This window comes from Canis lupus, chromosome 6 (assembly GCF_048164855.1).
Source record: "Canis lupus baileyi chromosome 6, mCanLup2.hap1, whole genome shotgun sequence".
NCBI lineage: Eukaryota > Metazoa > Chordata > Mammalia > Carnivora > Canidae > Canis > Canis lupus.
In genome coordinates this window covers 58,674,358-58,700,485 of record NC_132843.1, presented here as the reverse complement: position 1 = coordinate 58,700,485, position 26,128 = coordinate 58,674,358, and the positions used below count along the sequence as shown (strand labels likewise).

At 45.3% G+C, this 26,128-nt stretch overlaps 1 protein-coding gene across 5 annotated transcripts in view; it reads left to right on the top strand.

The window, feature by feature from the left end:
* The window catches only part of ASTN1 (astrotactin 1), a 299,188-nt gene extending 286,746 nt beyond the window's left edge, over nucleotides 1-12,442 (top strand). For 3 of the 5 annotated variants that reach the window (XM_072830739.1, XM_072830737.1, XM_072830738.1), the window contains exons 22-23: nucleotides 4,594-4,777; nucleotides 8,668-12,442. In XM_072830739.1, the coding sequence (XP_072686840.1) occupies nucleotides 4,594-4,777; nucleotides 8,668-8,905 (422 nt within the window). In that variant the 3' untranslated portion in view covers nucleotides 8,906-12,442. Of the gene's footprint in view, nucleotides 1-4,593; nucleotides 4,778-7,271; nucleotides 8,635-8,667 lie in introns of those variants that run through there. The other 2 variants (XM_072830740.1, XM_072830741.1) reach the window with 2 other exon arrangements.
* The last annotated feature ends 13,686 nt before the right edge of the window (nucleotides 12,443-26,128 follow it).

The following is a 26,128-nucleotide window of genomic DNA, read 5'->3' as shown; positions in this document are numbered from 1 at the left end:
TGCAAAGGTCAAGGGTAAAAAGGGAGAGTTGTTTGCTATGTTGCTGGTCCCAGAGGAAGCAAGGAAGTCTTGAGAGAATGAATTAGCGTAGAGCAGTGTTTCTCAAAGTGTGATCCAGACCAACTTTGGAACATGTTAGACAAATTCTCAGGTTCCACCTGAGATCTACTGGATCAGGAACTCCGGAGCGAGCCAACAACCTGTGCTTTCACAGGCCTTCCACGTGGAGAATCACGTTTCATTCCCAAGGCTGAGAGTCCTGGGTGTAAAGGCAGCACAGAGCAGCCTGGGGAGGGGCTGCCCGGGAAAGGGGTGGGCAGAGTCAGGGTGGGGTGGGGAGTGGCCTCACTGTGTGGACAGCGCCAAGAGTGACAAGGAGAGAAGCCAGGTGGGATTCATTGCCCTCAGGTTTTCATAGGGAATTCTGTGGTCAGTTATTTCGGTTTGGGGACAGACTGAGGTTTCAGCCCTGTCCCAGCACTGATGAAAATGCTGACTTAGGACTTTCGTTTGGGGGAAGCTTTTGTCATAGCATCAAAGCCTTTAGAAGGCATAGATACCTTCCAGGATTCTTAATTTCATAATAGAAAGGGCAGCTGCTGCTGGGGCATAGCAAAGCTCACATCTGCCCCAAGAGTCACTCTTCTTATTCAAATCAGACTATCTGCCCGGTCTCTTGGACTCCTGTGTTTCAAGGTCTCTCTCTTGGCATTGGGGAAAGCATGATCTCATGGAGAACCAGTAATAATTCATCATTGTCATAAATACTACTACTACTACTAATAATAATAATAAAAGAATATCTCCTGTTGTCTGGCTCGCCTCTCAACTCATCTTACTCCAAATTCTGTGGCTTATTTGCTGTTTTCAAATGTGCTGCCCATAGGCCGGGAGCTCTCTGCTGGCCTTGCTTCTCTCTGACGTGCTCTTCCCCACATAGCCCTGCAGCTCGTCTCCTCCCCTCTTCCAGCTCTTGGCCCCAGGGTCTTCTTTTCAATGATACCCAACACGGCCACCCTGTTTAAAATCCCAGTGCCCTGCACAACACTCCCATGCTCCCTTCTCCTGCCTGCCTTTCTCTCACCTCCTTACAGACCAGTATTTTACTGAGATGTATATTGCTTGCTGAAATGCCTCCTACCCCTAGACTGTAAGTGCCTCCAGGGTGAGGAATTTTGTCAGTTTCTCTCTGACGTAGCCCAAAGGCCTAGAAAAATGTCAAGCTCATGGTAAGCACTCAGGAAAAATTGTATTGAGTGAATGAATAAATGGATGCTTATTGGGTCCAGACATTGTGCTGAAGAAAGGCTTTACTTTAATATCACTTTTAGTCTCACAATAATCTTGGAGGGTGTATATTATTCACCATCATTGAACAGGAAAGGAAACTAACTGGTGGAGCCCACCTTCATATGACGCCATGGTGCGGGTTCTTGACCATACCTCTGGGTCTGAGGGCTTCAGTGCCCACCCTGTTGGTTTATTCTGCTGCCTGAGAGGTACTGGTTCCTTTCTAATAACTAATAATTCAGCTTCCCTTTTCTGTAATGAAGCTATGCCTGTAGACTCCCTGCCATCCCTCCATTTACATTTTCACTATTCCTGTCATGTATTTTAAAGACAGGGAAGACAGATCCCTATTTTGGGTAGCCCAACACTTCTGTGAAGCTGAAAACTGGGTAAAATGAAAACTAAAAATACCTTGTATTCTTTTCCATTCTTTGAGTTAGTGACTTCTTGAGATGCTGTGAAAGCTAATGAAATAATATCTCTACATTTTTTTCAGTGGAAATAGGAAGAACCAGAAATACTCATGCACTAGGAACCCAGCATATATCCTTCTGAATGTAGCATCCCATTTACTGATACAGGCTTGTAAGCACACCCTGGAGTTAGATTAACTTGGTTTTAGGAGATTTACAGTGGTGCCCAGGCCTTTCCCACCTGGTCACAGACACATGTGCTGCTGCCAGTGGGAAGCATCAGCCTTGGCTCTAGCTAGATATTACTAGATATTACAACAGCGTTATGAGAATAGTAAATATACCAGAAAACACCTTCTCAGCGGTCTTCACTCCTCGATGGAGATGGTTATAACCAGGGCCTGGGGTCTGGGATGCTACTTCCCACACTAGAAATAAGAACAGAGAGGTATCAACAAAAAAGACTGGGGCGGGGGGTAGGGAATCCCAGAATTTCCTATCTGGGCTCTGGTCTGATAACCCACGTCTTTACTCCCCTGGTCTTTTATCTCTCAGTACATGTTCCCCTCCTCCCACTGAAAACAACACAGCTCTTAGATTAGTCCTCCAGCTTCTGACTCCAGAAACGAGGCCCCTGCATACTTACCAGGACTCCCTCTTACTTGGCATCTATGGGCCAATTTAGGACAAGTCCTCTGCGAGAAACAGTTACTCCAGATTTGCATCTCCCAAGACTCTGCCTCTTATATCTTAAATTGGCAAAACACTACCATCCCCTGAGCATTGGTACTAAAGAGCGATGGAGGGTAGGCCAGGTGGCTCAGCAGTTTAGCACCGCCTTCAGTCCAGGGCCTGATCCTGGAGACCTGGGAACAAGTCCCACATCCTGCTTCTTCCTCTGCCTATGTCTGCCTCTCTCTCTCTCTCTCTCTCTGTTTCTCATGAATAAATAAATCAAATATTTAAAAAACAAGCGATGGAAGATAGACATGGTTTTCGATCTTGACTCCAACTCACACTGGCTATACAGGTAGGTGACCTGGTCTCTCTCTGAACGTCCTCATCTATAGGATAGGGACATTCTTTTCCATCTTGCAGTGTTGGTTTGAGGACTGGAGTTCATATATGTAAGGTTCTTGCCAATTGATAAGCCATTGATAAGTAACTGAGTATCTTCATGTTCTACGGCACTGTCCACTTTATCTCTTGATCCTATTTTAACAACCTAAGAATTTTAAAATCCTGAAAATCTAAATGAATTTCTAGGCTGAAGTTATTTATAATGTAGTTAAGGTGCTGGCTACAAGAGTTTGGTTGCTAAAGGACTGGTATAGCTTGGGATGGAGAGTTATCCCTGGAAAGATCATGAATTAAAGATTCATTTAACTAACATTTTTTTTTTAAATCTACTATGTTGTTTGGCCCTATGCTAGCCACTGAGAACATAGAAGAAGTATGGTCTGGCTCCTGTCCTCATAGGCAATGGGCAAGATAGAAAAGCACAGAAATCATTGCAAGGTCTAGACAGAGTAGAGGTGGAAATTTTCTTCATTCCAACCCAGAAAACCCCTTCAACAATGACTTTATCATTACCAAGAGCCCTGAACTTGCTTGGAATTGTGACAAGGAATCAGGTTGCCATGCCTTTTGGCTAACAGGGGGTCGAGTGGACAAAGCTCTGGCTTAGAAACCAAGACTTCTAAGGCTTAGACTTAGTTTCTTCATCCCCAGATTTAACACTGGATTGGAAACAACGTTCTGCTCTCCAGATCTCAGTTCCCAGCTGTTGAGGAAGGAAATGTGAACAAATCTCCTTTCTGACAGGTTTAATATGAAAACATTTAATGATAAAGTGCTTCAAGCTCCATAGGAAAAAATGCCAAGGCTATACAAATTCATTGCCACTTTGCCACATCACCAAGTTCAGTCTTAGCAATGTATGCCTTGGAGGAGAAATATAAGAGTTATAAATTAAACTGAAAGATTACTCATTTGGAGTTGCAAGATGTACTGGATTCAGCTTCTGTGCTACCACAAATCTGCAAGCTTGTCTTCACATCCGGTTTGGGCAGCCCTAGTAAAGGCTCTGCACTCCTGCAGTCATGGGGCCAAGTGGCTTTTGGGACTGTGGCCACTCCCGGTTCTTCATGTTGCTCAAACATCACCTGACAGTCCTTCACTTACTTCATCTCTGAGCCAAATTTCTGTCCCCTGCTGCCCAGGGCTTCCCTGTGTTTTTGCAGGACCCACTTGGTACCCAAGCATATATATAACCTGGAAGTGCAGAGGAGCTAATGCCCCATGACGGCAGACATGAAAAGTCCCAACCGAGCAATCAGAGATGGGAGCTGAGGATAAAGTCTGCCATTCTCCCTCTGGATGCACTGGTGGGGGAATCCAGTAGCTTCCTCTCCTGCAAAACATACCACCTGCTCCTAAGCACACTCCCTACATACACTCAGCCTCGTTTCTCACCTCATTTCCTCTGTCCTCCCTCCAGCCTCCCCGGGATTGCACTTGCAATAAAGGATGAATCTGAGATTTTTTTGCCCCAGGCACTGTATTTTCAGGAAACATGGGTAGAGACAAAGAATATTATAACTGAAGTTGACCTCAGAGATATTCTATTTGAAGGTTTTTGTTTTATAGAAAAGAAAACCACAAGCGATGGGGCTGAAATAAAGTGAATTACTCAAACCACAGTCTCCAGGCTGCCAGTTCATGATACTTTAAGGAACATCACACACACACACACACACACACACACACACACACACACATGTAAATACATATATATACACACATCAATGTACATATACACACATATACGTTGCGTGTATACATACGTGTATTTAAAATGTTGTTTATTTGCCTTTTCTGCCCCCCTCAGAAATAGCAGACAAGATCTACAATCTCTTCAATGGCTATACCAGTGGGAAGGAGCAACAGACGGCCTATAATACCCTCCTGGATCTGGGTTCCCCCACCCTACATCGAGTCCTCTACCATTATAACCAGCACTATGAGAGTTTTGGAGAGTTCACTTGGCGGTGTGAGGATGAATTAGGTCCCAGGTAACCAAGAAACTCCATTGCTTCTTATAAAGACCTCAGTTCTTTGAAATCCTGTACCTCCTCCACTATAATGCTGCACCATGAATTCACAAAGATTTCCCGGTGAGCTTAGGTGCTTCAAGAAGTAAGTCCTGTGCTTTTACACAGCTCAGCTCATATAGATTAGTTTTGGATAAGCTGTATTTAAGTAGGGAAGTCATGAATACATTTCCTGAACTCTGAAAAAATCTTTGCCCTTGACCTGTTTTACCCACCTCTTTATCATGCTGACACAGCATTCTAAACTCTAAAAAATGGTAGGAGCTGGAAGCCTAGTCTCTTGTGAGAGAAAATTAGGAATTTTATTGAAGAGATTATCCAAAAATATTTATTGCGAATGAGCTTTGCATATACAATATGCACTATACAGACATATTTTCAGCTGAAGTGCACATCCATGTGAAAGACAACATGGTGGTGGCCAAGACCCACCTTGACATCTACCTTGGCCAAAGTTAGGACAGTATAGTGTTTGCTAGTGTCCCCTGGCCCTGAGGCTACAGCTTTTCAATACTCAGTGCCTACTGCTTTTTGGTTCTACAACACAGCATTCTTGGAAGGAGAGGCACGAAGAATATGTACAGACACCATCTTCATTTTGCTCCATCGCTATATACCTCCTGCTCCGACAAGAACAGATTTCGAGGGAAATATTGGAATTTTCAGATAGACTCAGCGAAAGAAACTTTTCACATGGAATGTTGGTGCCTATATATTCTTGAATTATTTAGAAATTCATAAAGAAAAAAAGGGGGGAATACAAGCACTATTTTTAGAAAGAAGGAAAGAAAATGAAGAGTCAACAAAATGGAATTCTCTGGCACTTAAAGAATTCTTACCCTCCTGCCAACAGGCTGCATGAAAGTATCACCCCAAAGCTGTCCCATCCATCTGAACTCTGATCAAACTGGTGGGAGACCCAGGATCAGTGTGGCTCTGATGACCTCTCCAAGAAGACCATTGTTCAGGACATTCCCTCTTATTCTCTTACTGTTGAAAAAAAGACGAAGTTTAGGATTATCTCCCAAAATACAGTGATTTCAAGTATAAGTTAAGGAAGAATCTTTCTGCATTCTATAAATTATTTCCTGCAGTTTATAAAGGTTGGTAGTCCTCGGGCAAACAGATGCCACAGCTATGGATGAAGACATAGCAGGAAATATATAAGGGACTTAGCATTTGTTTTGTCTCAGTTTCAGGGAAAAGCAAACCCCATCTTAGAAAGTAGGTACCTATTAAGATATGTCCTCTGTGCCCTATATTGTATTACTCCTGTCCTCATTATTACTTAATGCCTAATATTATCCCCTCTCTCTGCCCCCCACCCCGCCACCCCAGCTCCCTTCCCGCCTCCCTCTCCTCCCTCCCTGTTCCCTGCTCCCTGCTGCCCCTCTTCCCTTGCCTCCCTCCTTCTGACATTTATTGAGTATATATATACAGTTCTTGGTTAGGGAACATAAATGTCACAATTTGAATAGCACTAACATTGCATATATCATCTTGATTTCCAAGGGCATTAGGATCGCTTTTAAAATTTCTCTCTTGTAACTCAAGAGTCAGAAGGAAAATTGGTTAATAAAGAAAGTGAGCAGGGGAAGAAGTGTGGATCCCCCTGTAAAGTAAGGCATGCTGCTAACTTGACATTCTCTTCCCAGAGTCTCCTCCCTGGAGGCCCTTTCATGCGTGATGCTGGTTTTTCAAGGCTATATATTAGAAGACAGTGTGTAATTTCATTAGCTTGTGGAAGTCAAGTTTTACTTTCCAGTGTCATGGATCTCAGGGAGAACCACAGGAAAGGGTCAAGAAGCATCAACCCACTTTGGAGCTGGTTCTGAGAGTGAGCAGAAGAGACTCTGTGGGCTATGGATTCCCCTCAGGCAGGCAGAAACGACCCCCCTCAGTTCAGTTATATCCATCCCCCTAATTTCATGGAGGCCTCCTGATGGACTTGAGGGTTGAAATACTTTGAGAACAACATTGGTTGCGTTGCTGCTAAGAAAGAAGCAATCCACAGGCTGGGGGATGATCAAGGGTAACCCCAAATTAATTATTATTAAAACAGGCAAACAAACAAACAAAAGTGAGCTATGAAAGCAGCCACAAAATGTCCATGGGCTAATGGAATCCTTTCTTTTCCGGTGTCCTTATTTGAGGATGATGCACATGCTGCCCTCATCCGCCCTTCACTCCCTCTCCCTTCACCTTCCAAGAATTTGTCAACACTCATGACATGCAGTGGGATAAATTAGGAGGAAGGGCCACCAAAGTCCCTGTTGCTGACGACTTTTGGAAGCCTGCGTGGCCAAACCGCAGAGGCCAACAGGCAGAGGAGGGGCCATCTGCATGAGATACTGGGGGTGGGGGGCGGGAGAAGGGTGAGTGTTTGACTTCCTGTGACATACCATTGGACTGGGAGAAAATGCGACTGCCCTCCCCTGACCTCATCCTCTTTCAGCCCGTGGACGCTGCTGCTGAAGTTCCACACCTTTCCTCCAGCATCATCCCTGCGCCTCTCAGCACGTCCTCCCAGGAATGCAGTGAGGTCACCCCTCCGGGTGGTCACGGCCAGACAGAAGAGGAGGAATGAAACGAATGTGCTTATTGTTCTTTAAAAGGTCATTCTCAACCGAGTGCAGCAATTTCCATTTTCTGGAAAGAAATGTTGATTGAATTAGGAAAGAGTTGGTTCTTCACATGAGAAGCTATCCTCACAGCTGATAAATGGCACAAGGATGCTGTTCACTGAGCTTCTCAGAATGGCATTTTACAACCTCCCGGGGGCTCCTTCAAAGAAGAGACACTCTGTGGGTCTCGGGGCGCTTATGGGTTTGAAGAACAACTGGAACACAGCCGAGTAGGGGTACACTGCTCCACCAACTCCTCCTAAGGGCCCAGCACCAGAGCCCACCAGGCTGACAGTAGCTGGCTGACAGTGTCCCTGCCTCTGACACCGGAAGTGGGCACGGGTGACAAGGCTGTGCACCCGGCAAGACGATTGCAGTGACAGCCCGGGGCCATCGAACTCTCGTGCGGGCCCCAGTGTGTGCAAACTTGGAGCGACCTCGCTCTCCACTGCTCCTTTTTCTCCCCCGAGGCCCGCGATGGCCCTCCTCTCCCCCTCCTCTTGATCGGGTCTCAGCAGCCTTGGCCTCCTGGCTTTCCAGAGGCGAAGGCCGAGTGGAGCCGGAGCTCACCTGGAGGCCAGTGAGGTCACGTGTGCCTCCAAGAGTCTGCACGTCCCGCCAGGAGCGGCCCTGCATCAGTGTGCAGGGAGGGCATGCTGTCCTCACCCTTTTCACCGACACTCCATCCACACAGGCAGAATTAGTTACATTTGATACCCTCCAAAGTTCAATATATCAGCTGTTTCTGCTTAGTTGTTCTAAAATAGCTTTGAGAAGGGAAATATTCACTCAAACACGTTATTTGTCATTTAATGATGGTAAATTGCTGGCTGTAAAGAAAATGGATTTGATTTGTCTTTCAAAACTGCCAACTCTTTGATTTTAAAAGGGCATCCATTCCCACTAAAATATGAGTTCTTTTCTTTATTTTTCCTTATGGCATTTTGTTTCTTTCCTTCATTTCCATGCCTGTCCCACTTTGCACAGCCAGCCTATTCTTCTATCCATCCATCTTCCCATCCATCCATCCATCCATCCGTCCATCCAACCATCCATTTGCTTGACAGATATTTATGGAAGACCCTCTGTTCTGAGTGCCCATGATAGAACAGGAAGCAGGACACACCAGACTGCACCCTCAGGGAATTTAGAGTCTCACTCTAACAGTGCCTGTTTGCCCGCCTTCTCTTCTTGCTAATGTCAATGTCCTCCATGCTCAATCCATAGGAAAGCTGGCCTCATCCTTTCCCAGTTGGGGGATCTCAGCAGTTGGTGCAATGGCCTCCTCCAGGAACCCAAGATAAGCTTGCGACGTGGCTCCCTTAAGTACCTGGGCTGCCGCTACAGCGAGATCAAGCCCTACGGACTGGACTGGTCAGAGCTCAGCCGAGACCTCAGGAAGACATGCGAGGAGCAGACCCTGAGCGTCCCTTACAACGACTATGGGGACAGCAAAGATATCTAGCGCCATGATGCCAGACGGTGGCTGCCAAAAGGAAGCAGGAAGAGAGGAGAGGAACATCTGGGTTGGTCTGTGGATTTTTAATATTTTTTAATGGAACATTAAAACCTCTAAACCAGGGAGAGACAATATCTAAACCAGGGAGAAATTGACCCTTGCTCCCTGTAGAACTTCTTTGGTATGACATTCTCCATCTGCATGATCAGTAGACCTGCCAACCAGCAGCCTCATGCAGTGCCATTTCTCTTTAGGGGATTATTTGGGGGCTTGTTTGACAGTTGATTTGTTTCATTTTTTTTCTCCCCAAGAGGTTCATCACAATGCTCAAGAGTTCTCTCATGCTTCCCATGAAAGGTCTATCAGGTTGAGGCATCCTGGGCTCAACTGAGTCCCTTACAACTGGGGACAGAAATGAGGTCAGAAAGCCACCAGACTGGCCTCAGGCCCCAGCCTCAAGCATTCCTCAGGAAGCATCTCACTCTGGGAGCCTAAGCTCTGCTCACAGAGAAAGATGACCACGGGAAGATTGGGAGGGTGACCTCTGTTAGGCCTCATGGCTCCCCCGAGGCCTTCCTGTTGCTCGATTCACACCTCACAGATGAACCGAGCCTCCGATATGGGTCCCAACTGGCCTTTGGGATTTTTAGGTCCTCACCCATTTTAAGACAGGATTGGGATGAAATCTCCCTCTGGCAGATCTCTGCCTCTCCTCTAAACAGTATGATATCTTTAGGAGGCAACAAAACTCTACCTGTCAAATGCGCCTTCAAAACAGTCTACTGGGAAACTAGGGAGTTAGCAGTCACATTCTAGAAAAGAAGTAGAGTTGATTGTTCTAATAACTCCCGTGCCTCAAGATGATGTTCTCCAGACCACCAATGTACATGGCATTCCTGGATTCTCTTTAGTGCCCGCATCACTCACCCTGGACAGTGAAGGCTGGGCCGATGCCTCCTCCGGTCCAGGAGGAGCTGATATGAGACCTCCATGTCAGTGTTTCAGTGAACTAAAGCTATTACTGATCACAAAACACTAGTGTCCATTTCTCCCTTGCTAAATTTGCTTAATTATGTTGCTAGTTTTGCACATCCTTTCTCTGGGTGGCCATCCACAGGAGAATGCCACTGCTTTCACCTCCCGTCTAGCTGCCAGAAGTAGCAGAGGTTCTGTGTGGGCAAGCCCCCTGACCACAAGTAGGGTCTGGGCCCTTGCTTCCACCCACCATCCCAGTGTCATTGCCATGGCTGTAAGTGGCGGCCCAGCTGATAGGAAGCCCAGCCTTTCCACAAGAGCTCTGAGGGCCATGTGGCCCAGCAACGGCCTTAGCTGTCCTCACACACCTCAGAGGACTGAACACACACTCTCAGCCACCCTGCCTTTGACCAGGGCTCCTCGTTTGGCAGCACGAGAGAAAGGTCAGGAAAGAGAGGCAGGATCTATATTGAACTATATTGATTATGTTCTAAACAGTCATGACAGATCACATGTACCACACGCTACTCTGAGCACTTCACAGGTCACTCATGACAGTCCTCACGACAGCACCCCCGCACCCCCAGCACCAAGGGAGTGCTATTCTTGGCTCCATTTCAGTGATGGGGAACCTGAGGCAAGGAGCGGTCACACAGCTTGCCCAAATGCCTCCTCTACCCCCATCGGGCCTCAATACGAATTCAGGCTGTCGGACTCTGGAGTTATCTGCCTCTAGCCTATGTCAGTGTGCCTGTAGCATGCTGCTGTCCCATCTCTGAGCTCCACAGGGACCTGGCTAGGCAGCTGTCCCTGCGCCAGGCCCGCCTGGGACAGAGGTGCCCACAGTATATCCCTACCCCCGCAGCTAGAGCACCCTTTGGGACTGCCAGGTCTGATGGGTGAGCAGCCCCCCCAGGGGCCAGGGAGCAGAGCCTGGGGAAGACTGCAAGTCCAGGTCGCCTGGTTCCCTTCCCTGCTCCTTTCCATAGACAGCCGGGAAGATTCATCTGGCATTCTGGAATGGACCTGCCTCCGAAATGCCTCCACTTCCAGAGTGAAAGCCCACAGAGACCTCGGCCTTCCCACCGCGGTGAGTGCAGGGCCTTGGGTAAAAGGCCTAAAGGGACATCCCTGACCGGCAGCGGAGAGGCCCCGCAACAGGCAGCAGGAGCCCAGGCAGCGGGCCAGGCCGAGGGAAGCACGGTCTATGCTGCTGCTGTCTTGGCCCCGCCGCCCCCGTTTTCAGATCTGCCCAGAACACCTGCTCCACCGTGCACAGTGGGAGGCTGCGCTGCCTTCCTGCCCCCTCCTGCAGAGCGAGAACAGAGAGTGGCGTCAGGGTCACCCTTCTTCATCCCCTCCTTCCCTTTTATTAACATAAAGGAGGCTCATTCTCTCCCAGTCTCCTCTCTGTCCCCCAAGCCCCTCCAGCTTTTCATCCATTTTATCTTTTTCTTCTCCGGGCCCACCCTTCCTCCTTCATCCCTTCCTTCTCCATGACTCTCTTCCTCCCTCCCTGTCCCCTGTGTCCCCTCATGGCACATGTGCTTGCATGCACACCTCCACACATGCACACACAGTACACACACACAATGAATACTTTGCACACACATTATACACATACATACATATACACAACACACACATTATACACATACATACATATACACACTATACACACGTTGTACACACACAACATACACATACACATACATTGCACACACATATCCACATTCACTATACACACAGCACACCTACACTGTACACCTACATCACACACACATTATATACACACTACACGCTATACACACATGCATTATACACACACTACATACGCATACACTATAACACGGTACATACATACATTACACGTACATGCACTATCCACATATAACACACATATAACACCCAGCCTCTATGGCTGGGTCCCGTGGACTTTCAGGTTAAAAGTAAGGCCAATGTGAGTGAGGCAAGAGTCAGTGTTTTAAGTTCCTCTGAGGATTTAACTGCAGGATTTGGCCCTGGGAAGACACCATCGGTCACATCCTAATGACAGTTTCCAGAGCTTGCCTGGAGGGACCTATCCTGACTAAAAAAGGTAACAGTACTAGACCAGTATTAAACCTCAAACTTCAAAAAAAAAAATAAAAATAAAAATAAAAAAAATAAACCTCAAACTTCCAAGCTGCCAAACAGGTCTTAGGGAGTCACTTATACCCACCACACGCACCCAGCTCTGGGCTCCCCACAAGACCACGGTGTTTCCTCTTGAACATATGTGACCTCCCCGGAATAGCATTAGACCTTTAACTGAGTATGTGACTATTTTCCACAGTTTGGACCATTTGTTATTTTTAGTTAAGCACACTTCTTGATACTCAAATGTTCTATTAAAAAAAAAACTGAGCATGAAGAAACCCCACTTTCTGACTATAGAAGGAAGAACAGATATAATGTGACCAACTTCAGGTGTAACAGTATTGTTTCAAAGAGAATTATTCTACGAGTATAAAAACAAAAACATGGAATAATCAACTAAATAATAAACAAAGCTGTTAGTAAGTGTCAGGTGTGTGGATGTTACTGTGTGTCTTCTGAGAATTTGAATGATCTGGTTGGACCCATGGGATGGGGACAGTACCAGTCTTAAATGGTCAGGTGCCAGATAGGCTTACAGCCTGTCATCCTAACTAAAAAAAAGAAAACAAAAAAAGCAAATTCTAAACATGTTGTTAGTAGTAATGGTTCTCATCCTATCACCATCCAGACAATTAGCGATGAAATGTATTGAGTGCGTATCTGCTGTATTTCCCACACAATGTGCAGTGCCAAGGGTATGCTGGTGAGTCAGACAAGCTCATTCTTCATCACAGAACCTGGCATTTTACAGGGAAAGGGAGACATCGAGCCCATCATTACCAGGGTGAAGAGAACCAAGGCAGAGAAGCACAGGACAATGGGAGTCACTAAAATTGATCTTTGGGTGTCTCAGGCAAATGTCGCAGAAGGCCCTCCCTGACACCTTCCTGTCTTGTACTCTGTAGAGGCATTTGGGTTAGGCTGGCTCTTGTGAAATGCTTCGTGCTGGGCAGCCCAAACGTTCAACCACTTTTGTCCTCTCTACCATGTGACTTGAAATAGAGGTTCTCTCTGCTGCCACCAAAACATGTGAGTCCCTTTATCCTCAAAACCCAGAGATGAAGTACCTGCACGCTCAGTGGGCCTTCTTGCAAAGTAATGATGAGAGTACTTTTCCCCACGCAAGCAGGGACTACTCAAAGGTGAGCACTGTGACGGTCTTAAAATGTGACCACAAATTCTTTGAAACCCTTCCCCTCTAGAAGTGTGTTCTACTGTCTCTCCCCTTGAATCTGGGCAGGGCAGTGACTATTTTAAACCAATAAATGGTGATGGAAGTGACACTATGTGACTTCCCAGTCTGAGTCCAGAAGGCCTTGGGGCTTCTGCCTCCTTCCCTGGAACTCTTGCTCTCAGATCTCTGAGCCATCACAGAAGAAATCAGAGGCCACCATGCTGGAGAGGTCACATGTCAGCCCTGTGGTCCACAGTTCCAGCTGAGGCAGCCTTCTAGACATTCCTGCTGAGGCACCAGACACGTGACTGAAGCTGTTGGACCCTCAAGAGTAGTCTCTCTGCCAGCTGCATACCACCCAGCAACTTCTATCAATGTCACATGGAAGAGAAGAATCACCCTGCCAAGGCTTGACTGAATTCCTGACCCCGGAATTATGCAACATAATAAAACAGTTATTGTTTTAAGCCGCTAAGGGGGTCTGCTAAATAAAGGGGATCTGATCAGGGCCAAAAAAGTCTACTCCGTCCAGCCAGTGATGGAGCATCAAGGTTGCCCTGCCCTAGGCCTGAACTCACCATGAAGAGGAGAGGAAAATGCATGCAGGGTGGGCTGCACATGCATAACATGCCTCTCGGCAGTAAAGTGAGTCTCTGCTCCAACAGAGGGGAGCAAAAAGAAGGGTGGCCTCTTCATCCCAATACATCTGAGCAGGCAAACCTCAGGAACTTCCCCGAAAACCCCAGTCAAGTTGCAGGGGAGGAACCGGGGGGGGTGGGGCATGCAGGGAAAGGACGATTGTTCCAGGGCCAGCACGAGAAAGAGAAGGGAGAAGACAATTTGGAATAAAACAGAAACCTTGGAAGGGAAGGGTTTCTTCCAATGACTTTGTTTTTCTGTCCCTTTGCATTTGGAACTTCCTGGATGTGATGTGCACACCCCACACTTGATGTGTGCCAGGCATTTGTGCTAAACGCTTAACTGCATAATACTCTTCAGTCTTCACTGCAATCTGGTGAAATTAATACACTTAAGTAGAAGGAAGCAGAGTCCCAGAGACTTGATATGACCTGCCCAAGGCCACAGCTAAGTGGAAAGACGGGCATTTCCACTGAAGACTGTCTGACTCTAACCATGGCCCCACACTGCCACTGCTCCCCATGAGTTTGTTTCTCACTGAGTTTCCTAGAAACGGAAAAACTCCTCCCGTTGAGACTTTTGCAGATCACCGGCCTGTCACCCTATCTCGGGCAACAGGAGAGAACGTGGCTGGATGCCGGACCGGTACAAACTTTTACCACTACCATTAAGAAAACAACTCTGAGTGTTTTCTTGTTTTCACAAGCCAAGCACATTGTTCCTTTTTGTTTGTTCTTGGCTTGGTTTTATGTCTGTCACGAGTGTAATGCAGAGCTCAAAAATGGTGACTCTTGCTCCTATGTTTAGTGTAGCCCTTTATTGGGCTTTAGTGGGACCTTGGCCTCCTGTCCTCCTCGGTGCTCTGCACACATCCAATACTTGAGGGAGCACTTGGGGAAATAGCCTCCAGCCTTTCAGGGCAGTGTGGATTGACTTGATTCAGACGCAGCCTCCAACCCTGCTCCCATCATCATTTCAGCTGGAGCAGTGAATGAGCAGTTTAGTGTGAGAGGGAACCTCAGCATTCTCTAGCATAGCGGACAGTTTCTCTATAGATACATGGGGGACTCTAGAACTCGGCTCATGTTTGCACTTTTCCAAAGTGAGGGGGGAAGATCCTCCTTGTTCTGGGGCTTTGCAGCGTAAGCTATAATTGGATTGATTCCCAGAAGAAATGGACGGATCTTGACATTACATTTCTTCACCAAAACTGCCCTTTGTTGGAGTTTATGAATAGGCCTGTTCATCCAGGGCTATGAGTCAATGTAAATCCCTTACTACCTTTCCCAGTAGGAGAACCTCAGCCATGTTCTGTGCTCAATAATTAGGAGCAACTTCTTTTGTTTAGAAGGATTCAGATGCCAAGTGACCTTGAGGCTATTGCTGCCTGATGGATCTGACGGTGCTCTGAGACCTACCGACATAGAGATGAAGTCACCTCACACAATGCCCTGGTGATGTCGCAGGACCTAAGTGCCCAAGAGTAAGACGGATTGGACATACTTAATTGCATTTGTCCTGGTGACTATTGAGTATAACATGGAAATACCTACACTCCTCGAAAGCCAACTGCCTGTTTGTCCTCAGATCCATCTCTCAAACTTCTGCGGCTCTGCTCAGTGTCATATGGAGTTGACTCTTATAAACTACATTTCCCAGACTTCCTTGTCAGTAGGCTTCCAATCCAATGGGATAATGGAGGCACTTAGGGAAGAAGACAAACCAAGATGCTTCCCCTCTCTGACTTGGATAGTGTCTCTAGTGTCTCCTTCATGATCCCAGATACCTGTCTGGGCTCAGACTTCCTCCAGCAAACTCCTGCTATGCTTTCAGCTCCCGTCAGGTGGCTCTGACTCCTGAACTTCAGCAACACTATCTCCTTAAAGTAGGAGCTGCTTCCTGCTGCTGCTCATCTTGGGTTGCCCCACGATTCTCTATATGCCTTTTCTGTTATTCCAAAGCCTTTCTAATTTGAATTTCCTCTACTGAGTTACCTAAAATGTGTGTTGCTTTCCTGACTGGGTCTTAACTAATACATACTTCAAACTAAAAATTGCATATCCTTTGGTACAGGAATTTTGTAACTTTTTAGAATTTGAATGATGATCTGGAAGATGAAATGTTGATGCTGAAAGTGAAGATATTTCTCTGAACTCTAAAATTGATTACAGGGTCAGAAAATAGGTTTCTACTTGACCAAAGGTTTCTACTTTGGTCAAGTGGTAGTGGCTGCCTGTGATTTGAAAAGGATTCTGACGATGGATCTGTATCTGGCCAAAAAGAGTGGTGACATGGGTATGGAAATGGAGAATAGCAAGATGCACGCCATGCATCTGTTCTCCCTGATTGGTAGGAACAGAATAGGCACAGTTCTGAAATCAGAACCATCTAGGAAAATCTATTATGTATACATCATATATGTATATATGACATAACACATATGTGTATATATGAAAATTATGATATATCTGAAAGTGAATTTGTTCATTGTGCATTGATAATGGAAATAGAGTGAGAATAGAAAACACATTTCTGAGACTTTCTGGCCCCATTACTTTCTGGCTAGGCTTTCTGGCCCCTAGCATTTCATTTACCTTTTCTGAATTGTCATTTTCATTTCTAAATCTGTATGTTAAGATAGTCTTAATGGTATTAATTTTGTATCTCAAGTGGTGTAAAACAAAGGATTCCAAAGTCTTCATCATTTCAAAGTTTCTGCCGCTTGAGCAGTGTATCAGTTAAGATCCAGTTAAGATATCAACAGAGAGAATTTAATATAGGGTTTTTTAAAATAGATATTGGAGTATCAGAAAAGCAAAAATACTTGAAACTCCAAGATAACACAAAGGTATTAATAATAACTATAGGAAGTGGCCTTTCCTCTTGGGCTAGAAGAACAAAGGAGTGAAGTTGATTTAATAGAAATTGGATGCCCTCAAGGAGGAGACGCTATTTGCCCAGTGCTGGAACTTGCATGTGGGATCATAATGAGGCTGGTTCCTTAAGCACGCAAAGATAATGGAAAGTGGAACCAGGGGCTGTTGCCACACGAAGGTGGCATAGACACAAACAGGAAGCAGACGGGAAGGAACCAGTCCCTTCTCCCTCCGCCTTCCTTCCAGTCTCCTTTACTGTCCCCTGGACAAAACCTAACATGGAGTTGAGGGACAGAAAGGAAGCCTTCCAACATCGGCATGACAAAGCTGAATACAAAGGGTGGGTTGAGCTGAGATGGGATAGCTTAATAGCTGCACAAGCAGCCTGAGGCTTGATCGAGATGATGCTTTTGAAAGCCCTTAGCACAACACCTGGAGCTCACCCAGTAAGCAACACCAGTGACGCTCCCGGGCCCTCTTCAGTGCTCTTTAGATGCTGAAATGGAGCCACATTTGCTCCCGATATTATCCTTTCCCAGTAGCTTTCTCTTGATGACATCGGCAAAATAGAGTAGCAAGAAAACATGTTTCATGTTCATATTATGCTTTCTTTTTTAGGTGACAAAGATCCTTCCATATATTTGAAATGGAACTTCCTCTAAGAGGTTTTATCATTTTAAGTGAGATTTCCTTGGTTGCCAAAGGTGCTGTTGTTTTTAACAGCAGGTAACATGTATTTGTTGCTTATTATGTGCCAGGCACCTTGATACGGCTTCTCTTATCTCACACCCCCCTCCCAACAAGCAGCCCCAAGCACAGATACTGCCACGGTCTACACATTGAACTCCGAGGTCTTGAGTGAGTTGCCCAAGACCACACAGCAGGTGAGTACGGGAGCCCCACTGTGTGTTTCCTCCCACTCTCCAGTGCTGCCAGGCGGCCCACTTGAAGTCACCTTCCCTTAGCCCTGGAATATCCTAGGTCACCATGGTGAGTGAACTGAATTAGCAGCAAAACTGGACTGTTTTTCTGTCTGTCTGTTGTTTTGTTTTGCCAATGTGGGGGGAGCGGTGCTCTTGCATCCACCGAAATTGACAGACAAGACACAGCGATATTTGCATGTCCCTCGTGCTGCTTCACTCTGATCATCGGCACAGGGTCAGTCCCTGTCACCCTGTGACAGTGGTGCCGGGTCTGTGCACTTTCAAGGCTCCTTGTGACATGAGTTTATTGGCATTCGTAGAAATGAACTCCTCCCATCTCTGAGCTCACTGGGTTTTGCTCTAACTGGTGTAAGATGTAAGCCTCACCCCCACTCTCTAGCCTGGTGGTGTTCTCAGACAATTCAGCTGTTCAGATGTCTATACAGTCACAAAACAGAAGCATTCTACTACACCCTGAGTCCCTGGCATGTTATCTGTTGTGTCTACACCATGGTCATCCCTGACTGAAAAGATGGTTCTAATGCACTTTAGGCCTCTGGACCTTCCAAGCAGTCTCACTCGTGGGTATCAGGTAAAGGAAGATGTTTTGATCCTCACCCCGTAGCCTCTATGTCCCTTGGCAACAGGGGAGGGATGTGAGGAGGCCACGGTAGAGGTGTTGGTGATGGAGCCCAGTGAAGAAGGAGGAGCATAAAGGAAGGGCATTGGGCTGCCATGGCAACGCCAGCAAACACTCACTAGAGCGGGTGCGGTCCAGGATTTAACGAAGTGCCACTGGGTTTGAGCAGCAACTGGAATGTCTGAGTGTAGCTGCATTCCTCCCCACAGAGCCTGGGGCCCGGCCACCAGCAAGGACTGCCTGTACCTCTCAGGAATGCTCAGGATGAAGACAGGCATGGAAAAGAGCAGCAGGCCTCCCAGGTGTGGGTTTTCCTACCCCAGCCACAGAATGGGGGCCTTCCAGTAGAAATTTGGAAAACTCCACAAAGAGCCAAAAGAGACTTGATCTACAATTTTTTTTTCCCCAAAAAATACTCTGAGGCTGACATTCTTCAGGGTATGAGCAGGCACTTTGAAAGTTTTTCCTCCGCAAAAATTCACTTCTGTCTTTTCTTTTGCTGCCTCTCCTTTCCTTCCAAAGTGGTGTTCCCACTGTGGACAGGGACCTGGGGTCTCAAACCTTCACAGTTTGATCAAACAGAAAAGGGATTGTGGGGGCAAGGTGAGCAACGGGAATGTGGGTGATGTTGGGTTGAAGGGGCAAGTCTGGAGAGATGGAGGAGAGACAAGATTGAAAGGATGAGGCGGGTAGGACGTGAAGAGTGGATTTAGAGTTAAGCCTGAGGTCAAGGCAGGGTCTTGTGTCCAAGGCCCAGTGTTGAGATGAGGCTTTCACTAGCCTGGGGATTCTTAGAAAACCTGATAAGAATGTGACAGTGAGTTCAATAGCTGGTCAAGTTGTCTATGAAGAAGAATCCCTGGAGCTCCCATTAAAGCCTGGAAAACAGATATTGCCAGACTCTGACCTTGCTTTCACCTCCGGGTCTTGCTAGACTGAACTCTTCCCTTCTCCAGATTCAATTCTTTTCTGTCCTATTTCTTCTTTTCCTATGTCTTCACCAGCTTAGAGGAAACTCCCATCTAAAGATTGGCACAAATGGAAACTAGAGACAAGTGGTGAGATTTTAAGAGTATCTGAAATGCTAAGAGGGTGATATTGGGCACTTCATTGACAAAGAAAGAAGGAAAGTCATTCATTGTAAATATTTATTATTAGTAATTATTTATTGAACTCTGGGTAAATTGGCTCTTTGTTACATACTTTATATCCATTATAGTAAATCTACAAAAAAATTTCTTTAAGTTGATGATCAGCATTCCATTTTATTTTTTTATTTTTATTTTTTTAAGATTTATTTATTTATTTATTTATTTATTTATTTATTTATTTATTTATTTATGATAGACAGAGAGAGAGAGAGAGAGAGAGAGAGAGGCAGAGACACAGGCAGAGGGTGAAGCAGGCTCCATGCCGGGAGCCCGGCACGGGACTCCATCCCGATCCTGGGACTCCAGGATCGTGCCCTGGGCCAAAGGCAGGCGCTAAACTGCTGAGCCACCCAGGGATCCCCCAGCATTCCATTTTACAGATGGGAAGATTAAATTTTAAGTCACAAACTTGCTTAAGATCACTCAGCTTCATCTCAGGTCAAGTTTTTATGGTATAGGAAAGGAATTCACATAGAGCACTTTACATGTCAAGCACTTTCAAGAATTAAAGATTATACCCAATCAAATGCACACAACTCCACAAATATAAAGTTATCCCCTATTTTGCAAATGGGCCTTGAAAGACTCAGTCATCTATCCAAGTTCTCCATGAGCTGGGAGCCCACACTGGGTCATGAGGCTGAAGTTCTATACTCTGAATGAACTAGCATGAATAGCTAAGTGCCTAGAATGTCTACCGGAGTTCACTTTGAGAGAGTCAAGGTTTAAAATCTATGGACGCCTTGGTACCTCCAGGAGCTTCATTTATACCAAGAGGGACACTTTCTACTCTCCTCAAGCCATGACTGTTGCCTGGGGCACTCTTTACTTCATGAAGGTAAATTGTCTAACTCTAAAATTATTATGGGTGGATACAGATTGCTCATTAATGAGCATGATGCCCAGGCAGAGCTCTGGGACATGCTTTGGCCTTAGCACTACCCTGTGAAATTGCAGATAAATTACATTGTCTTGCTGACATCGTTTTTTAAAAAATTTTTCCTTCCCTTAATACTTGGAATCAGGTCACATTCTAACTATTTAATCTGGGCCTCAAACTGGCATACAGCATAACTTTAAATGAAATTATATTTAAAACCTAGCCAAAGGTTCATAGAACACTTAATTGCATGTCAGTATATGTGTGCGTGTGTGAGAGTGGTGGGGGAAGAGAAAGAAAGAGAGAGAGGAGAAGAAAAGAGAGAGAGAGAAAGGGTGAGAGAGAAACACAGAAACACACCAACACTAATCAACCCATTAGAATAACTTACATCTGGGCCAGAAAGTGCATGGAAATTCAAAAGCAAGCCAATCATTATCCTCAGTACTCTGCTTCTTCTGGTCACTTGTGTACCAGGGACACTTCTGTTTACCTTAAGTAACGATACAACAGCCATATATAATATAAAATGCTGGTTCCATGGTATGTACTTTATGTTCATTATTGTAAATCTGCATAATTTTTTTTTTTTGCAAAAAATTCTTTAAGTTGGGAACTTATTGAACTCAACAGCAAAGAAACAAACAATCCAATCATGAAGTGGGCAAAAGACATGAAGAGAAATCTCACAGAGGAAGACACAGACATGGCCAACAAGCACATGAGAAAATGCTCTGCATCACTTGCCATCAGGGAAATACAAATCAAAACCACAATGAGATACCACCTCACACCAGTGAGGATGGGGAAAATTAACAAGGCAGGAAACCACAAATGTTGGAGAGGATGCGGAGAAAAGGGAAACCTCCTGCACTGTTGGTGGGAATGTGAACTGGTGCAGCCACTCTGGAAAACTGTGTGGAGGTTCCTCAAAGAGTTAAAAATAGACCTGCCCTACGACCCAGCAATTGCACTGCTGGAGATTTGCCCCAAAGATACAGATGCAGTGAAATGCCGGGACACCTGCACCCCGATGTTTATAGCAGCAATGTCCACAATAGCCAAACTGTGGAAGGAGCCTCGGTGTCCATCGAAAGATGAATGGATAAAGAAGATGTGGTCTATGTATACAATGGAATATCACTCAGCCATTAGAAATGACAAATACCCACCATTTGCTTCGAGGTGGATGGACCTGGAGGGTATTATGCTGAGTGAAATAAGTCAGTCAGAAAAGGACAAACATTATATGGTCTCATTCATTCGGGGAATATAAAAATTCGTGAAAGGGAAAAAAGGGAAAGGAGAGAAAATGAGTGAAAATATCAGTGAGGGTGACAAAACATGAGAGACTCCTAACTCTGGGAAATGAACAAGGGGTAGTGGAGGGAGGTGGGCGGGGGGTTGGGGTGACTGGGTGATGGACACTGAGGGGGGGCACTTGGTGGGATGAGCACTGGGTGTTATGCTATATGTTGGCAAATTGAACTCCAATAAAAATTTTTTTAAAAATTCTTTAAGTTGGAAATTATTATTCCATTTTACAGATAGGAAAATTGAATCTCCAGCCATTTAGTAACTTGCTCAAGATCACTCAACTTCATCTCATGTCAGGTTGCCTCTTAGATTCTTTATCTTACTTGATCAGTAGTTACTGCTTCTTCCCAATCCTCGTGGCCTACACATCTAAAACTGAAATGTGCCTATCTGTTAGCTGAGCTAAAGCATTCCTCAACATAAAACTGATTGACAAACCCTGAATTCAACAGTCAAGTTGAAAGTGAGTCTTTTTGATACAATGCCCTCACAATCTAGACTTCTATGCTGCCCTTGTATCAACACCATTTTTTGGACTTATTGCTCAAGAACCAATCAAGCCATAAAGTTCAAGTGTCCACAAGCCACTCCGACTCCAAACACAACATCCTCTTTTCTTTTGATCCTCATGTCCATAAAAATCAGGGTTGAGTTCAATTTAGCAAATTTTGAGGTTTTATTCAGGCAGGACACTGTGCAAAGCAGTACCTGAGACCCAAAGCTGAGTCAAGACAGTGCTTCCAGGGCCACCATGTAGAGATGTGAAGTTGTGTGTGGCTCAGAGTTTCTTGATCCCAGCAGTGAATGTGGCCAGAAATCAAGCCTGGCCCACCTTTTCCAGCCATGGTCTCTGATGCTGATTTGCTTTCACTCAGTTGAAGTGATGATGTTTTCTACTCACAGAATACATCTAATGACCTAGTAGAGCTAAGTTCACTTGCCTTCAAAGAATTTATAGTTGATTTGGACAGGAACATGGCCAACAGAACACCAGTCATCCAGATTGACTGTCTTAAGAGAGGACAATAAGGGGTCATGGATTCAATACACCTCATCAAAGAGGTGAATGAAGCAGAGCATCAGGAAATTGGAGAATGGGAAAAAGGACTAAGGAAATGAAGTTTGGGGCAGGAGGAGACAGAGGAAAGGGATTCCAGGGCAGGGAACAGCATGAGCAAAAGCAGGAGGCTCTGAGGCTGGAGAGGGATTGTCTTTGACAAAGGGAATTATTCTTGGATCAGAAACAGTAGGAGGTCAGGGCAATGGGTAGGCTGAGCTGAGACCAGTTTGACCATTAAGGACATGCAGAGCCTGTGAAGTCGTTTCCATGAGTCATGGGTGACATGACGAGAATTGAGGAATGATGTGGACTCTGTGCCAGTGGACTAGGGGAAGAGGCCTGAGAGAGGACCTTGCCTGGTGACATCACCATAGTCTGTTGAGGAGGTGTCAGCAGCCAGGGGGAAGACAGGGCCAGTGGGAAGGAAGATGAGAGGAGTGAGAGTTACAAAGGAGATGGGATGGATTACATGCAAGCACAGAGAAGCCTGTGTGGGAAACCCTTTGCCTCTGAGGACTAGCCAGGACCAATATTGTGGCCAAGGAGGCTCTCCATGACCCTTTCCAATGCCCCCACCTCTCTCCCTCATTTTGTCCTGGCCATGTTGGCCTCAGTGCTCTTCTGCAAACACACTGAGTTCCATCCCAGCTCACAACCACTGCTCCCTGTGTAGGCTGCGTCTTCCCCAGGTGTTCAGTGGGCTTCCTCTCTTACCTCCACATGCCTCCGAGAAGCAAACTCTGGCCTTCCCCACATGAACAAGCACCTCCTTGCCCCTGGCCACTCCTTGCCACCTGACCACACTTTGGTTTCTTTTGTGACAGTCCTCACCAGGAGGCATGTCTGTTTCTGGCTATCCTGTCTCTCTCCCACTTCTTTCCAAACTCCATAAGGACAGAGACTGTTTTGTTCTCTACTATATTCCTACCTGCCTGACACAGAATAGGTGTTCAATCAATATTTACCAAATAAAGCGATACCATCAGCTATAGGAGGATTCTTTGCTTCACTAAGGTCACAGCAGTCCAGATATAAAATGTATAGCCCTAGGAGATAGTTCTTTAATAATAGACTGATTCATGACCAGGCAAGATAACTCATGGAAGAAAATGCTAGAGTGCATTATCAGTCTTTTGGAGACCCATTCATGTCTGAGCCCCTACAAAACTAAATATTGTGCTTTATGAGTGTGGTTTCCAGAAAAGGGGTGTGCTTTTAGAGCAGAGTGGATTAATGCACACAGCTTAGCTCCAGACTCTCAAGGTCCAAATCCTGACTCTGCCATTTGTTAGTTATGCTGCCTTGGGCCTCTCTGTACCTCTCTGAATACCTCCCATGTCTTAGTTTTGTTGTTTCCCTGCTCCTTAGTCACCGTCTGATTTCCCAAAGTGGAGGTCCCAGTGGCTTTATGGGAACTATCTACCCGTAAGAGACCTTTTTGTTTTTTAAGATTTTATTTATTCTTTCATGAGAGACTCGGGGGTGGGGGGGGGGCAGAGACACAGGCAGAGGGAGCAGCACACTCCATGCAGGGAGCCCGACATGGGACTCCATCCCGGGTCTCCAGGATCACACCCCAGACCGAAGACCACGCCAAACCACTGAACCACGAGGGCTGCCCAGAGACCTTTTTATTTGCTTTTGATTTCTGGTCCAAAGTTTCTGGATATATAAATTTGTAGATGATTTATTAAATTTAAATTTTCCTAAAGTAGAATAATATAATCCAAATACTCAGCTAAGCATGATGTACCTTGACTTCAACCATGGGACATAAGTTTTATGATAAAAAAAAATGTTCAAAGCATATTTTAAAAGTAAATGTGAGTAATCTGTCTGCGTGATATTCTAGAGCTGTGCTGTCCAGTACGGAGTCCACCACATGTAGCTATTTACATTTAAATCATTAGACTTGAGTAAAATCTAAAATTTAATTCTTCAGTCATCCTGGTCACACTTCAGGTGCTCAATAGCAACACATGACTAGTGGCTACTACATTGAACAATGCAGATAGAGAATGTTTCCATCATTCTTGAAAGTTGCATTTAATTGTGTTAACAGTACTCTTCTACAAATTCAATACATTCAGAAATTCAATGATTTTTTGAAGAAATAGCCAGTATTCCACGTAGCTAGTGAAACTTTCCAGAGATATTTCAAATATCTGGAGCTTTCCAGCATTTTTGCCAACTCCAGAAATTTCCCCTTAACCCACTTTGTTTTGCTCAATGCCATGCTCTACCACCATCACCCTACAATCCATTTTGCTTCTTTCTGAATTGGTAGGCTAGAACATCTGACAGCTGAACCACACAGGATTATCTTATCTGCCCTGTCAGAATACAGTAATCATGGCACATATCTCAGAGACCCTCTAATGTCTGAGTATCATAGTGTTTGAAGATTTGGAGGGTCTTTACAAGCCATTCAAAGGCAGTTCCTTCCTCTTCTCCATTGGCAAACTTCTTGTCAGAGGAGTCTATGTGTATACATTGCTTCTATCAATCATCCCTTAACTTCTTCCTGTCTACATTGCCAAGGCATTGTGCTGGGCATTCTGTACAAAGGTAGATATTTAGGAAATTGAGGTTCAGAGAGGTTAAGTAACTAGATGACAGATCTGGTGAGTGGTAAAGTCATAATTTGAATTCATATTTGTCAGGCTCAAAAGCTTGTACCCCTTGCAGGTCACCATGCTACTGCCCATAGATTATGAGTCATTAATGCATCGTATGTATTGCTTTTCATGGTCCAGGCTCAGTCATCCATGCTCTCAGCCTCCCTGTAGCAGATCACCAAAGTGAAGGAAGCATTAGCAGCACTGAGTTAATAAGCCATATTTCCCAGAGTGGAGGCTACTTGGACACTTTAAGAAGCTATGAGATCTCTCTTACAAATCATTCTCAAGGTTATTGATTCACCACCAACAAAACCATTCCTTGGAAGTCACTTGTGTTCTGACACAGCTTGCCTTACTATTTAGAAAGCACTCTGACCTGTGTATATGGAGTTGTGGTATAGGGAGTCAACATTCTCCCTTTATATGCTCATCATATTTTTTTTTTGCATTGAATAAATAACTTTCAAGGGGACAAAGACAAAAAAAAGGAAGCTTGTCTAAATCAATTATCCTTAGAAGGAAATTTGATGCAAAGAATGTGAGCAAATTGTAATTACCCTGTACTAACTTTCAGGGTTTAGAAATGTTTTTATTATACCGATTTGAGATGTTCACCAGACTTGCGGATTCTCTTAAGGATGCACCCTGACATTGTCACACCAGTTCTCATTAGTACGAGTACAGGCAATACGACCTGAACATCTAGTGGTAGGATCAAGAGGAAGAAATCAAAAGGATTATCGGGAAGTTGCTGAATGCAGCCGATCACATACACTTCCCAGTGAGTTGACCACTGGGAAATTACTACCTATTCTCTAAACTGGTTTTACCTTG